Source organism: Conger conger, chromosome 18 (assembly GCF_963514075.1).
Source record: "Conger conger chromosome 18, fConCon1.1, whole genome shotgun sequence".
NCBI lineage: Eukaryota > Metazoa > Chordata > Actinopteri > Anguilliformes > Congridae > Conger > Conger conger.
The window spans coordinates 23,741,973-23,754,930 of record NC_083777.1 but is presented as its reverse complement, the minus strand read 5'-3'; the positions used below and the strand labels follow the sequence as shown (position 1 = coordinate 23,754,930).

The following is a 12,958-nucleotide window of genomic DNA, read 5'->3' as shown; positions in this document are numbered from 1 at the left end:
AAAATGATTTTAGGAGCAGGTTAGCCAGAGACACCGATCAGTACGAGGTAATAACTGGCAGCACAACTGACTTTCCCAAGTGTTAAAAGTACACCCTTTGCATTGCCAGCACTCTGCAAACCAGTTTTTCCAGTTTGACTCTACAGTGTTGAACAGGGCACTGCTGTGCTCAAGTTCCCACAGTTATCAGCTACCTAAAGCCCCATTATAGCAGCCCTCTACCCATGCACCCCTCCCCCATCCCAATTTGGCAACACCCAACCATAGCCCCACCTCAGCTCAGAATATGTTCTCCAAAGCAGTCTGCCAGCTCCAGTCGCTTTCAGTCTTCAGAACACACTGATCTTACCATCTCAACTAAGTCAACACACTTCAGCAAATCCAGTCTTGGCTAAATCCCAACATTGTAGAAGCCAACCCACCTTCAGTGTAGAAGGATTGTAGATTGCTATCAGAAGCAAATAAATAAATGAAAATAAACGCTGATGGACATTTGACTGCAGGGGTTAAAATTTCAGTTGCAGTATCTGTAGAATCAATAATGTGCCTCCTAAATTAATACTCCTAAAACTACAATTTAGATTTAATTCGGGTGGGGTGTGAAAGAAAAACTCCAGACAAAATGTCATTTGCACAGTTTATTAAAATCAAATTAATACAGCAAAGCGAAAGCGAGGATGGAACTAATTTGAACGGATGAAAAGAACTGAATCTGCACCAACTGGCCGTAGACATAAAATCCACACAGCCAACATACAAAGCTAACCAACGAACCTCCGGACAGAGGCATCCTCACTGAACTGAAGAGCTTCCCCAAGCTCGACTAATACTGATAAATGTGCAACTCCGCCTCAGCAGAGCAAGCTCCGAAAAAAACAGGCCGTTTCAGATTTGAGATTCACAAACAACGTTCAGTTTGTGACTTGCTAATGTTAAGGACCCAGATATTGATTGGTCTACAGCAGTGGCTCACTAACTCAGTCCAGGGCGGCACCCCCCACTCCTCCTATGCAGGATGTTTGTCCAACCAGAATTGCAATCCCAGAATTTTATTGTTATTTTTATTCATTTATTTTTCTCAATTAGACGCTTGTTGTGATTAGAGGGTTCGTTCAGCCTCTAAAGCCACATTGTCAGAAATAGCACGGCATGCCAGGAAGAGCAAAATTCAATATAGCGCAATATGTAAGTGTACAATATGAACATCGGAATTGTATTCTTCATGACATGGATTGTCATTTCTGAATGTCATTTTGGCTTAAGAGGGTAAATAATCCCTCTAAAGATGAAAAGCACCCAATAAATAAAAATGAACATCTCGCAAAAATGTTTGAATAGCAACTGTGGTTGGAATAAAAACCAGCATAAATGTGTGGGCCCAGGGACTGAGTTTGGAAACCACTGGTCTACAGTGTAAGTGCATGTGCTTACATATGGTGGCAAAAAGGGGGATACACGCCACCAATTTCTGCTAGTGTAACTTTTGGTCCTTTGGGGTTGCATTTGGTTCATTGACAGTGTAGGATCATGGCAGTCAACCAGAACATCAACCCACTTTTCTAACGAGACCTTCACAGCAAAGGTATAGTATTACAACTAATGTAGGAAGAGTTTACTCTTATAACTTATCATTTAAGTTCCCCCGAATGTCTTTGTCATATGCGTTTGGTCTCAGGTTTAGTGTTAAACCGAAGCATCAAATGAATAAATAGTTTTAAAGATATAAATTACTTAGCTTCACACTCCAGGCATTGTGGTGGGAAAGCCACAGTGCTGTGAATGCAAATACCTGGGTTCACTGCGCAGAAAGTTCTAGCACAGCACACACTTGCGCAACCAGGCAGGAATTTGAAAATACCATATCTACACAACTATATTTTTAGAATCAGATGAATTATTCCACGGAATCACATGGCCATGGTGGACTTGTTAGATGTTAGGTTCGGTCTTTTTTCCCCTTCTCTTTAAGCAGGTAAATCTTTACTGGGAGATCTTTGACCTAAAATGAACCCATCTGACTCTGCAGAGACATCAATGATGGAGTTTTTTTTAAGGGGACAGAATATTAGAACGTCTTAATTTACGACAGAAAACTCCAAAATCCACTGTAAAGTGATGGGAAAATCTTCTCTTCTCACTAGTGCAAAAAACCTCACCCCACCGTTAAGAGAAGGGCTGCATCTCTGGCTTCTCCATGTCGACCTTGATTTGGGGGGGGGGGGTACTAGGCGTTGACTCACAACAGAAGGCAGGTAATTCTTAGGATACATTCAAGAAAATGTATCAAACTATTTTTTCTGAAATGTTTGTTCAATCTCAGTTTGCACATCTGACACATAGGAAAAATATATACCCAGGGAACTAGGATATACATCTTAAATATACAGGAATTAGAAATCAGTAACTTGGAGTAATGTTTTTAAAAAAAACAATCAACTCCCCATTACAAAATTGCTCCCTCAACTCAACATAAGTCAGTGGACAAAGGGGTCACACTCTTTACTAATCTAACTGCAGGCCAACCCATTATCTTGGGGACTAATATGGTCGTCTTACTGGGATTAAATATGAATAATCGTGAAACAGCTACTATGTTTAAGTAAATTCGGCATCAGATAAGCCACTCGCCATTAAAAGTGGCATTATGTGATAAATCGGGCGCTTCCTTACATTCCCAAAGAAATAAAACAGGTAAAATGTGCTGTGATTAAATAACTCATGCTAGGTTGGCCACATAACTCGTGGAAGTTGAGTGGCCGTCACACACAAGGTTAAGGCCACTTTAAGTAAAACTAATACCTTAGCATTCAGCTGCATTCCAGTTCAGTCTGGAATTATATCCAGGCTTGCGGGTGAGGTATGGTTCTCTCCCACATACAAACCATATGCAGTGCTGATGAAGAAAGCAGGCATTTTCCAGACTGTTGAACACACTGAAAATTGTTCTTATTTTGGAGGGGGGTGGGGAGACAAAAAGAAAATAAGAGGGATATGTATATGAATACACACGCACACTTCACCTACACACTTTGTACACTCGTCTTTGTACATGTTTACAGTGTATTAATATGCAAAAGCAGAGTTCGGGGTGGTTTCAGGCAGATCTGTGTGGCTCTAGAGCGAACAGGCTATGGGAGAACAGGCGCTCACTCCTGTTTAACCTCCCCCTTCAGCTTTCTCTTAATGCGAGAGTATGGGCTCAGATCATCATCCATGATAAAGTCATACAGGACCCTGACCCACGACGTGTACTGGGGAAGATCATCGTAGTACTCCGCAGCGATTTTCTTCACCTGGAACAGAAACGCACGCGGATACAAAATATCATTCTCGAGATTCCACAACGTTTCAACGGTTGAGCTCACAGAACACAGACCGTGACAATTCCTGTTTGGACTACTTCCGTGCTACCAGCTAAGCCGATTTGGTACCTGACGCACCGGTCACATTTGGATACATTTTACATATTAAAATTGTTACATTTGACTCACTTCTCCAAATGCTTAGCCATTATGAACAACTTAACACATTTGAAGATTACATTTCATCGAACATCACGCCAACATCAAGCAGTGTAAGACTCCAGTCCTGGAGGGTCACTCCATCTGTTGGCTTCTGGCGCGTTTCAAGCACTTAAGTGGTTCATGTCATCAATTGGCAAGAGCACACGACACCTTGATTCCAAGGCCTACACACACTGCCGAATGACAGGAAACCATAAAAACCTACAGAGACACTGCAGCCCCCTCAAGGACTAGAGTATAAAATCCCCCGCCCCAAAATGACACTGATCACCAATACGGGTACACTCCGCTCCCCGGGGTGGCATGTAGCGTAGTGGTTAAGGTAAATGACTGGGACACACAAGGTTGGTGGTTCTAATCCCGGTGTAGCCACAATAAGATCCGCACAGCCGTTGGGCCCTAGACAAAGGCCCTTAACCCTGGGGAGGATTGTCTCCTGCTTAGTCTAATCAACTGTACGTCGATCTGGATAAGAGCGTCTGCCAAAATGCCAATAATGTAATAATGTAATGTAACGTAATGTGTCCTACCAGAGGGAGCCGTCGCCCCGGGATGCTGGGGAAGTCGTGGTGCTCGTTATGGTAGCCCACGTTGAAGGTGAGGAGGTTGAGGGAGCCGTAGTAGGAGTAGGTCTCGTGGCCCTTCAGGAACATGTAGTGCTCGGCGATGAAGTGGCCGGAGATGGGGTGCAGGCCCATGCCCAGCAGGGAGCCGGCCAGCATGTACACCACGGGCTTGGCGCCCCACACCCAGTAGAGGCCGGCGTTGAAGGAGAGCTGCACGGCCAGGTTGATGAGCTCCAGCTGGCTGATGGGCTTGGGGTTGATGCAGAGCGGCCGGATGGCGTAGAAGACGGGCTGCAGGGCGATCCAGATGAACTTGCGCAGGCGCGTGCAGAAGAACCAGCCCTCGAACTCGGTGGGGATGTCCACGTCCACGCCGTCCCCGCCCAGGTAGCGGTGGTGGTCCAGGTGGTAGCGCTTGAAGGAGGCCGAGTAGGGCAGGCCGACGGGAAGGTTGGCGAAGATGGCAAACCAGCGGTTGCGCATGGCCTTGTGGTTGCCGAACGCCGCGTTATGGGATATCTCGTGGATAGCCAGGGTCATGGAGTGGTTAACGCAACTGCCAAACGCGTACGTCCAGAACAGGACCCATTTCCAGTCCAAATCTTTCACTAGGTAGAATGCCAGGAACTGGATAGCCACCATCATGCACACGATCCACTTCAGCCTGGGGTCATGGCCCATCAGCGACTTGATCTCAGGGTATTTTGCTATTGGGAAGAAAAGAAAACATCACAAAAACATTATTTACCATTTTGAATGCGCTTCACTAGTTTTGTGCGTTTGTCAGAACAGTAGCAATTGCTTAAATCTAGTAATTGAAATTGATGTTAACCATTCAAATCTCAATACCTTTATTTCTTGTCACTAAGTAAGACAAAAAACACTTGAAATTTCCATATCAACCAAAAAAAAAACCTAACAAAAAAGCAGGCTAGCCATCATAGTCATTTTAAAGCTAGATACAACAATTTTGTACTTTAGTTAGTTGGCTACCTAGTTACTTTGCAGCTGCCTATCAAGCAACATTATGATTACTGTCCATGCTAGCTAGTCTCAACTAAGTCAATGATGCAGTTAGCAAGCTATACTGGCATACCGACTAGCTGCCGATAACAGCAACAGCAAAATCAGCTCTCAGCTGATTTGCATACATTTTCGTATAAAAGATGCAGTGGCAAACTAAACGGAACGGACCCCTGCTCGGGACTCTTATGCGCAATGGGCTCTTGACAGTCAGTGGGTAATGTGTGTGTGGAAAAAGAGTCGAAAAACAAGCCGGGCATTGTTAAATACAGACAAGGAAGTTGATAAATATGTACTTCTGTTACTAGAGTTGCAATTTGATACTTTAATAACTGCAAAGAAAAAAAAATATATATATATATATTTAAAGAGAAGAGTAGACAGTCCACCTTCCTTTTACATGTCCGTTTCATTTAGCCAGGCAGAAAGCAGACAGGATAGAGTAGGGATGACGGCTCGGAAGCCAAGCCAGGGGATTGAGCTCACACCCAAGCATCAGGACTGGAATATGATTACATCAGCTGCCCAATAGCCTGCGCCAGAAGTCTTGCCAGGAAAAAATTATAATAATCAGGAATGGAATGTGTTCATCATGTGTTGTCTTCTTAACAACACAATAAAAAGAAATGTTTGCAAAAGAGCACCACGCGTTTTACCATCGTTTTTACATCCACTCTATACCATTACAATTCCCTAAATCCTTTGAAAATTAAAGATAACCCAGACAACTGAATCAAAAACGGTTCCTTGAGGTTATCGGTCTAAACAACTTCAGCTCAGACAATAAGGAATAATAAAGAACGTTCCAGTTACTATATAAGCAGTGAAAACAGTGAAATTATGTTTGGATTGTGATAACGGCCTACATTTACGGCTACTGCCAGTCTGTGCTATGAGGAAACAGGGCAATTAGCTTCAGCAGAGAGGTAGGCTTACAATTTACTTCCAACTGCTTTATGACATATGGCTAAAAAGGGTTGTGGTGTTTTTTTTGGAAGTATTAATTTTTTTTGTTAATACTTGGCTGCAGAGGGTATTTGTGGGTTCATTGTCTAAAATACACTTAAAAGCATTTTCCAAAGCAGCACACAGTGCCTCTAGAGGGTGTGTGGGTGTGCCTCACCTGACGAATCTTCCAATGATCTAATCTTACTTTCAGTTTAGATGAAAGGCACTAGTATTTCCTAAGGGACCCAAAACCTGATACCACTAAGCTAAGGAAAAGTACCAACAGAATAGAAGAAAAAAAAAAAAAACCCTTAAGTTAAGTTTATAAGTGAATAAAGACCGTTTCATTACCCCAAACTGAGGTCACCCAATGCTAGGCCGCAACACCGCCTCTTTGCAAGACCAGTGTGGCTTTTGAGGAGGGTGAAGCACTCTAAATGACACTGCTATAGAGGGCAGGATTTCAATATAAACAAAGCCTGAGAGCTCGGGTTAAGGACAGCGAAGAGGAGAGTACACAAGAGCATTGTGAGGGAAATCGAGCAGGCAAAAAACGGAAATCAAATGACCTCTGGAATTAACCCTCTTATGACGGTAAAACAAAAAAAAGGCTGATAAGAACCATCTGTAGGAACTCTCAGCACACAGAGAGAGACAGGACAACGATACAAAACCACAACTTGCCCCTTGTATTCTCCACCTAGGTTCAGTTCATTCAGACAGTGTTTGAGGTCACTGGCCCGTCACTCTACATCAACATTAGGTTACTGAAAAGCTGTGGAGACAGTGAATTTTGCTTGCACAATATTTACATATAACATAGACATAGATACATAGATACACATAGAAAAGCTACAGTAAATCTTCTTAAAAGATTTAAAGGGGCAGTTCACCCAAAGATTTAAATGAAAGTAAGTAGAAAGTGTGTGAGTAAAATATCAGCAGTGCGTGGCAGTTTTCCAAATACACTTAAACGGAGATTTTATTTTGGTATCTTGCATGGAACATACCAACCTCCTATGGGCTTGGCTCTGCTAGTCTTTAAACTATATAGTAAGTTTCATGAGAAATGTATGCAGAATTTTTTTTTTTACCACAGAGTAACACCACTGCAATGCGTTCCTGTCCAGTCTAGTTCATTTTAGCGAAGCTGACAGGAAACCAGACAAGTTACCATTGCAACAACCTGACCTAGAAGGCAATGTTTCATTCTAAGATAGTGGCAGAAGTTTTTTTGTATAGTTTGCAATTCGCATGCCCGAAAATCTAAATGTCTGAAGATTTTAGGTTACAAGCGGCATGTATACATCACGACGCATTGACCGCACAAGAATACACAGCATCCAACAGCCACTCAAGCTTAGGCATGTCTGCATTGCAATCACATCTAATCCATCCAAGTGAATGCAACAACTTAGGCCAACTGCACTCTTTCCAGGTTGACTAAATTAAAAAAAATAGCAGTCAGCAACAGATTTTAATTCACAGCAGGACAGTAACAGATAATGCAAAGGCCCTGTTAATCTAAAAAATGCAGCCAGATTCCTCATTCAACATCACTGAAAACATGTCTTTAACTCAGGGAACTTTTTGCCCACATTCAGTACGGGCAGTGAAATTAGTCAAGATACAGATGCAAAAATGCCTGCTGGAAATGGGGCAAACGGTACAGAAACACAGCTTGGTTGCTGTACAGTTGTACGTTGGCATGCCTTTGAAGTACAGCGGTATTTTGGCACATGCAACAGACCTGTTATACTAAAATAATACCTGTATTTTTTGTACTGAACCAGACTAACAACTTTAAAGACTTCATCCTTGGTAATCTCTTGCATAACACGAGGACAGTTGCAGACAGACATATTGTAGATTGCAACACATTCTCAAATTTGGCCACAGTTCAGCATGTAACTGTCCATGGGCTGTGTCAGAGTTATACAATTACTTCCCCAAGACAGCTAGTTCATGCTTCCACAGCGATAGCAACTGAACAAAACCTGCCAAATCAAAATGTCTAAAACACTTATTAAATTAAAGACATGAACAGTATCAGTGCAAATGGAATATTTGGGTTGTAAAAAAAGACAGAAGAGAGGCAGCAAGAGGAGGCAATGCATAAAACGTGATTGGGCAATTATGGGACCAGCATCCATCACACTTTCCCAAATTTAAGATACCGTTGTGTTGGAAATAGCTTGGTAGGGAGATACTGCATCGAGCTAACTAAATAGCATTAGTTAATTAAATTGGCAAGGCTAGCTAGCGAGGCAGATAATATGGCCAATTAGCTCACTTCACTGAGCTTCACTGGTCATGCATTCCACACATGAAGAATGAGAGGTAGGTGTGTATGTGTGTGTGTGTGTGTGTGTAAATGTGTTTGTTGCATTAACACGTGCCATGTGTGCATCAATGCTAAAATGATCAATATGCACCATTTTCTTTTTCTGAAAAAAGAAAGTTTACAATTATGCTTAATCTAGTAAGAATAGTAGTATATTTTAAAAGGACAAACATCTGTGCAGCAGTTACATTAACAATCATTACAGAAATAGATGAGATGTGTTACATTAACATGTCTGTGTGAAAAAGCATTTGTGAATGTCTTGCATCACAGCCTAGACGGAAAGTGAGCTTTTTGGGACACGTCTCAAATGCACAACTACATACCTTAGGCAGGCGATTCAGTAGAGAAAGTAAAAATAAAAGAGCTACTGTACATTAGCCATGTTCCTGGGATGACACGAATTTTATGGCACAGAGACGGTTCCACGTCATGGGGAACCCGGGAATAAGCACCGTCTGTGGCAGAAAACGTATTTATGACCCCTGGTATCACGATACATTGGACGCATCACGAAGATGATACCGAGAAAGAGGCTCAGTTTGTAACTAGTACTGTCCACAGCAAACCACAGTGCACGCTATAAGGTGTGTGCTGTTAAATTATTCAGACAGAGTAAGTTTCTGTTGTCACACTATGCTTTCATACCACCAAGCCGTGTCCAAATACAAAAGAGAGTACCCTCCGCCAGGCAATTACCTTAAGTGCCTGTCATGTTCACCTACAAAGAACAGACAATTTCTGTATTCGCCCGGTTTGGAAACCAAAACCATGCTTGACTTCCGTTCATGGATTTATGTCTGAATGAACGAAACAAAATGTAACCAGCAATATACTAACAATGTCGAACAATAGCCACATTAACAATAAAAGACCAACTTCCATAAAACTGATCACGATGCCTAGAAATGCACAGATTTCAATATTCTCATGTGCATTAGAAATGCAGTTGGAAACACAATAGCAACTCTGATGTGCTGCTATGAGTGAGCTGGTGAATGTTGTCACACTAAAATTCAAAGCACTTTTGGAAGTCGCTCTATCTGGGTGAGGGCTGTCAAAGTATGGGAATGTAAAATGTAAACATTTCGAGATCAAAGACGTTTTTGTCAGACGCTCAGACAGGCAATTGTCCCCAACTGCAACACTTCACGGAACTGCTCCAGTGATTATGAAGGACGTGTTATTTCCAACGTCATTATTGCAAACGGCAACTGCTTAGCAAATACGCTAAGTGCAGTCATAAAAATATAGCTAGCTACTTAGGGAAGACCTTTTTGTACTGCTACAAAGTAGTGCAGCCCCCCTGCACAGTAATGAAGGAAACATTCGCCATAATGAGAACAGCTCTAAAGTATTTAAGGTGTATATTAACGCGTGACGTCGTGCAGTAAATTGGGTTTAGCCATTCAAATGCGTACGAGCGAGAGGTGTCACAGCTGAAGATAAGCAGTACCTAATAGCACACAGACAAAAGTAAAACGGTACGTCGTTACTCAATATAGGCCTAGTTGGAACAAAATCACTTCCGGTTCTAGTTGTACGATTAACTCCCATTAACTATTCCCCTTAAATCCATTAGTGTTACTAAGCAATTCACTTTTGATGTCCTGACGTGAAATTACACGTTACTAATAACGTTACTTGTGCATTGCAACTCACATTAAAACGGTTAGCTCTAGTCTAGCTATGCTTAAATCTTGAATGTTTTATAAATATTGGAACGTATATATACAATGCTTAGTAACTTAGTGGAATCAATATTTTAAAAATGCAATTTAGCCAGTTAACGTTACAGTTTAAACAGATGTACAAAAGCGCATTTCACAAGGTAAGCAAAATCCACTAAAGCCTGCAAAGTTAGAATGTATACTATTCAGAAACATCAAGAGAAACGTTCTAACTTTATATGGTTTTTCTTTCTTACGGCTATCAACATGTCTGTACTGGACTTTCCACAAAGCGTCCGGAAACTTGGTTTCACGTCAGCACACAGGACGCTAAAACAATGTTCAAACTGGCTAGATGGATATGCTATTTAGCTACCGAAAGACACCAATATAGCCTAGCTAACTAAGGGAGTGGTTGCCTTTCCTTAGACTAGCTAACGTTAGTCGTTAACTGGCTGCTAGCTAACGGTTCCCATTTAGCCACGAGTCATTAGTTAACTTGGCAAAGCTTGCATTGCAAACTAGCTAAGTTGCTTGCTCTAAATACGGTTAAGTTGCCACATTATTGATTAACGTTACCCTGACTAAATAAGTTATGGTTTCATAGCTAACAATTAACTATAGCTAATCAATGGAAGGTAATGTTTTGCGAATTAAATCTTGAAAGTGTAGCTATGCTAGCTAGCTAGCCTAACGTAAGGAACCAACTAACCACTAGCTAGTTAGACTAGTTAGTAGGCCAACTACAAAAGTTAACTAGCTATATATATCCTTGCTAGCCAACTAATGTTACTATGAACAAATTGGTTCACGTTGGGTTGTGTGCTTAATAGCTACTTTGCAAGTTAACGTTAGTTGGCCATCAGTTTTGATTGATTTCGCTAAAGTGCAAATGAAAGGGTTTAGCTAGTTAGTTACAATCTCTAGCCAGGTGCTACTGCTATCCAACATTCAGTGTAATGTTACCCAAGTTAGCTAGCTTGCTAAATGTTGTATAACGGTGCAGACAAGACGGGTTACACTCCATAGCAGAGTTCCATTAGTTCACTGGCTAACGTTAGCTCACTAACACGGGAAAATCAACGCGGTAAATGGCTCACCCAAAATTTCTTTTCTCCTGTCAGCATGTGGCTGGTCGGTGTAAACCCATTCGTAATCGTCGCGAGCGACTCGGTTGCCCATTTCTCCTTTTCTTGTCCAGTGAACAGTCCAGTCAGCTAGCTAAATTACAAATAATCTCCAGCCTCGCAACTTTATTCTACGTCTGCGTTTAGGCTAGCCGTAGGAAACCCCACCCAGCTCAACTGGCTACAGAAACGTCAGTTCAGCTTGTACCAGCTAGCGAAGCAACCCGGCATTTAGCACGATTATGGTATCAGCCAAATTTTTTCAGCCCAGAGGCGACGCTGGATGGAGCAAGCGATGGAGCTGGCGTTACGTGATAAGGAAAACGTGTATTTTGTCCCTCCTACTTCACGTTACTGACACTCGGGATCGGGAAAATATCCGTTTAAAATATTTTTAAAAATACGCAAACAGTACAATGTGTACGGAAGAAAACAGAATGTCGAACTATCCAGATCGTTTTGTAAATCTATAAAATAAACTCACGTTTCGTTCCATTACATTTTCAGAATGCCCATGCGCCATATTGGTAAGGTCAAACTTTCAACATTTTATTTTCATTTTGAAGGATGTTTACCGCTGTAGACCAATATTGTTTCACATTGACACAGTTGTCTAGCTTGAAGTGACACAAATATTCGTTCGTTATAAAACAACTTTTGCACTTGCAGCCAACAAAGGAGGGTGTTCTGAAATAACGGAGTAATTTCTTCCTTAATTGACCCCGAGAGATGTAATGTTCTAATGAGTACAAAGGGGATAGGGCTTTTAAAATATTCCCGAGAGTATTGACTCTAGCAGCATAAAGTTTTCAAAGATTTGTTTCAGGTTGTATTAGTTGAGACTTCCCCCACAAACAATACAGGGCAGGCTAGATCCGCATTGTATGACGTTGACACAGTAACTTTAAAAATCCTGTTTAAAAGCTATCCTGGACATTAAAACATATATACTGAATGCATTTACACGCAACCATTACGATGATCATGGCAAAAACTATAGGGAAAATTACACCTGCATGTATACAAATTGAATGTGGCAAACTAAAATATCCAGCTTAGAGACAATTGTAGATATCTCTACTAACAAATAAATAATTAGTAAAACTTTAGCAAATATAAGCCTGATGCCAGTAATTTAATGTCATTGGTACGTAGACACACACGCACACTCTCACTCGCTCTTCCTCCATGCATGTTGACTCAGCATCTGAAGGTCAGGAGATTGGAAATAAAAATCTTGGCAATTGACCTCTATTTTGCATTGAGCCAGCAGTCCTGAAATCTTATCAGTTTAAAGGATGTTAATGAGTTCTAGGGAACAGCATTGAGCTGAGTAGTGCGCATCTTTTATTTAATAAAATAAGCTGGACTCCATCCACACCATCAGTCTTAAAAAAAAACAGCTCCAGTTCCAGGTCAACAAAAAGAGCATGTTTGATTGTGCAAACAACATATTTGCAGTATCTTAACTGTTCACGCGCTAGAGGTAGTTATCCGAGTAAGGGTTACACAAGACAATTTTCACATTGGATAATGAAAATAATGCAATCTTACTCTTATTTCAAGAGATATTTGTGTGTTGTAGTGTCTGGCTGTGCGGAGCATGAAACATTTCCTATTCTGTAAGGAAAATAAAGATAGGAAATGTTGTAATCACAAAGGGTTTCTCTGCTCTTAATGGGCCAAAAAGATATGATAATTTGGCACTGTCACCCATTGCTAAATGTAGTACTTTTTGATATTGGGATGGAAATAT

At 41.4% G+C, this 12,958-nt stretch overlaps 1 protein-coding gene across 1 annotated transcript; it reads right to left on the bottom strand.

The window, feature by feature from the left end:
* Positions 1-625: 625 nt before the first annotated feature.
* degs1 (delta(4)-desaturase, sphingolipid 1) lies at positions 626-11,532 on the bottom strand. The gene is made up of 3 exons (XM_061228835.1): positions 11,176-11,532; positions 4,055-4,797; positions 626-3,293 (listed from the first exon to the last, which is right to left on the bottom strand). The coding sequence occupies exons 1-3, from the start codon at positions 11,255-11,257 to the stop codon at positions 3,147-3,149; spliced, it is 972 nt and encodes a 323-aa protein (XP_061084819.1). The 5' UTR covers positions 11,258-11,532; the 3' UTR covers positions 626-3,146.
* Positions 11,533-12,958: the final 1,426 nt, after the last annotated feature.

Excerpts from the sequence above, each read along its gene's own strand:
- degs1 (XM_061228835.1), bottom strand. The coding sequence starts at position 11,257 with ATGGGCAACCGAGTCGCTCGCGACGATTACGAATGGGTTTACACCGAC. Across the intron at positions 4,798-11,175 it reads CAGGAGAAAAGAAATTTTGG|CAAAATACCCTGAGATCAAG; the intron begins GTGAGCCATTTA and ends TCTTCCCAATAG. Across the intron at positions 3,294-4,054 it reads CGGGGCGACGGCTCCCTCTG|GTGAAGAAAATCGCTGCGGA; the intron begins GTAGGACACATT and ends TTTCTGTTCCAG.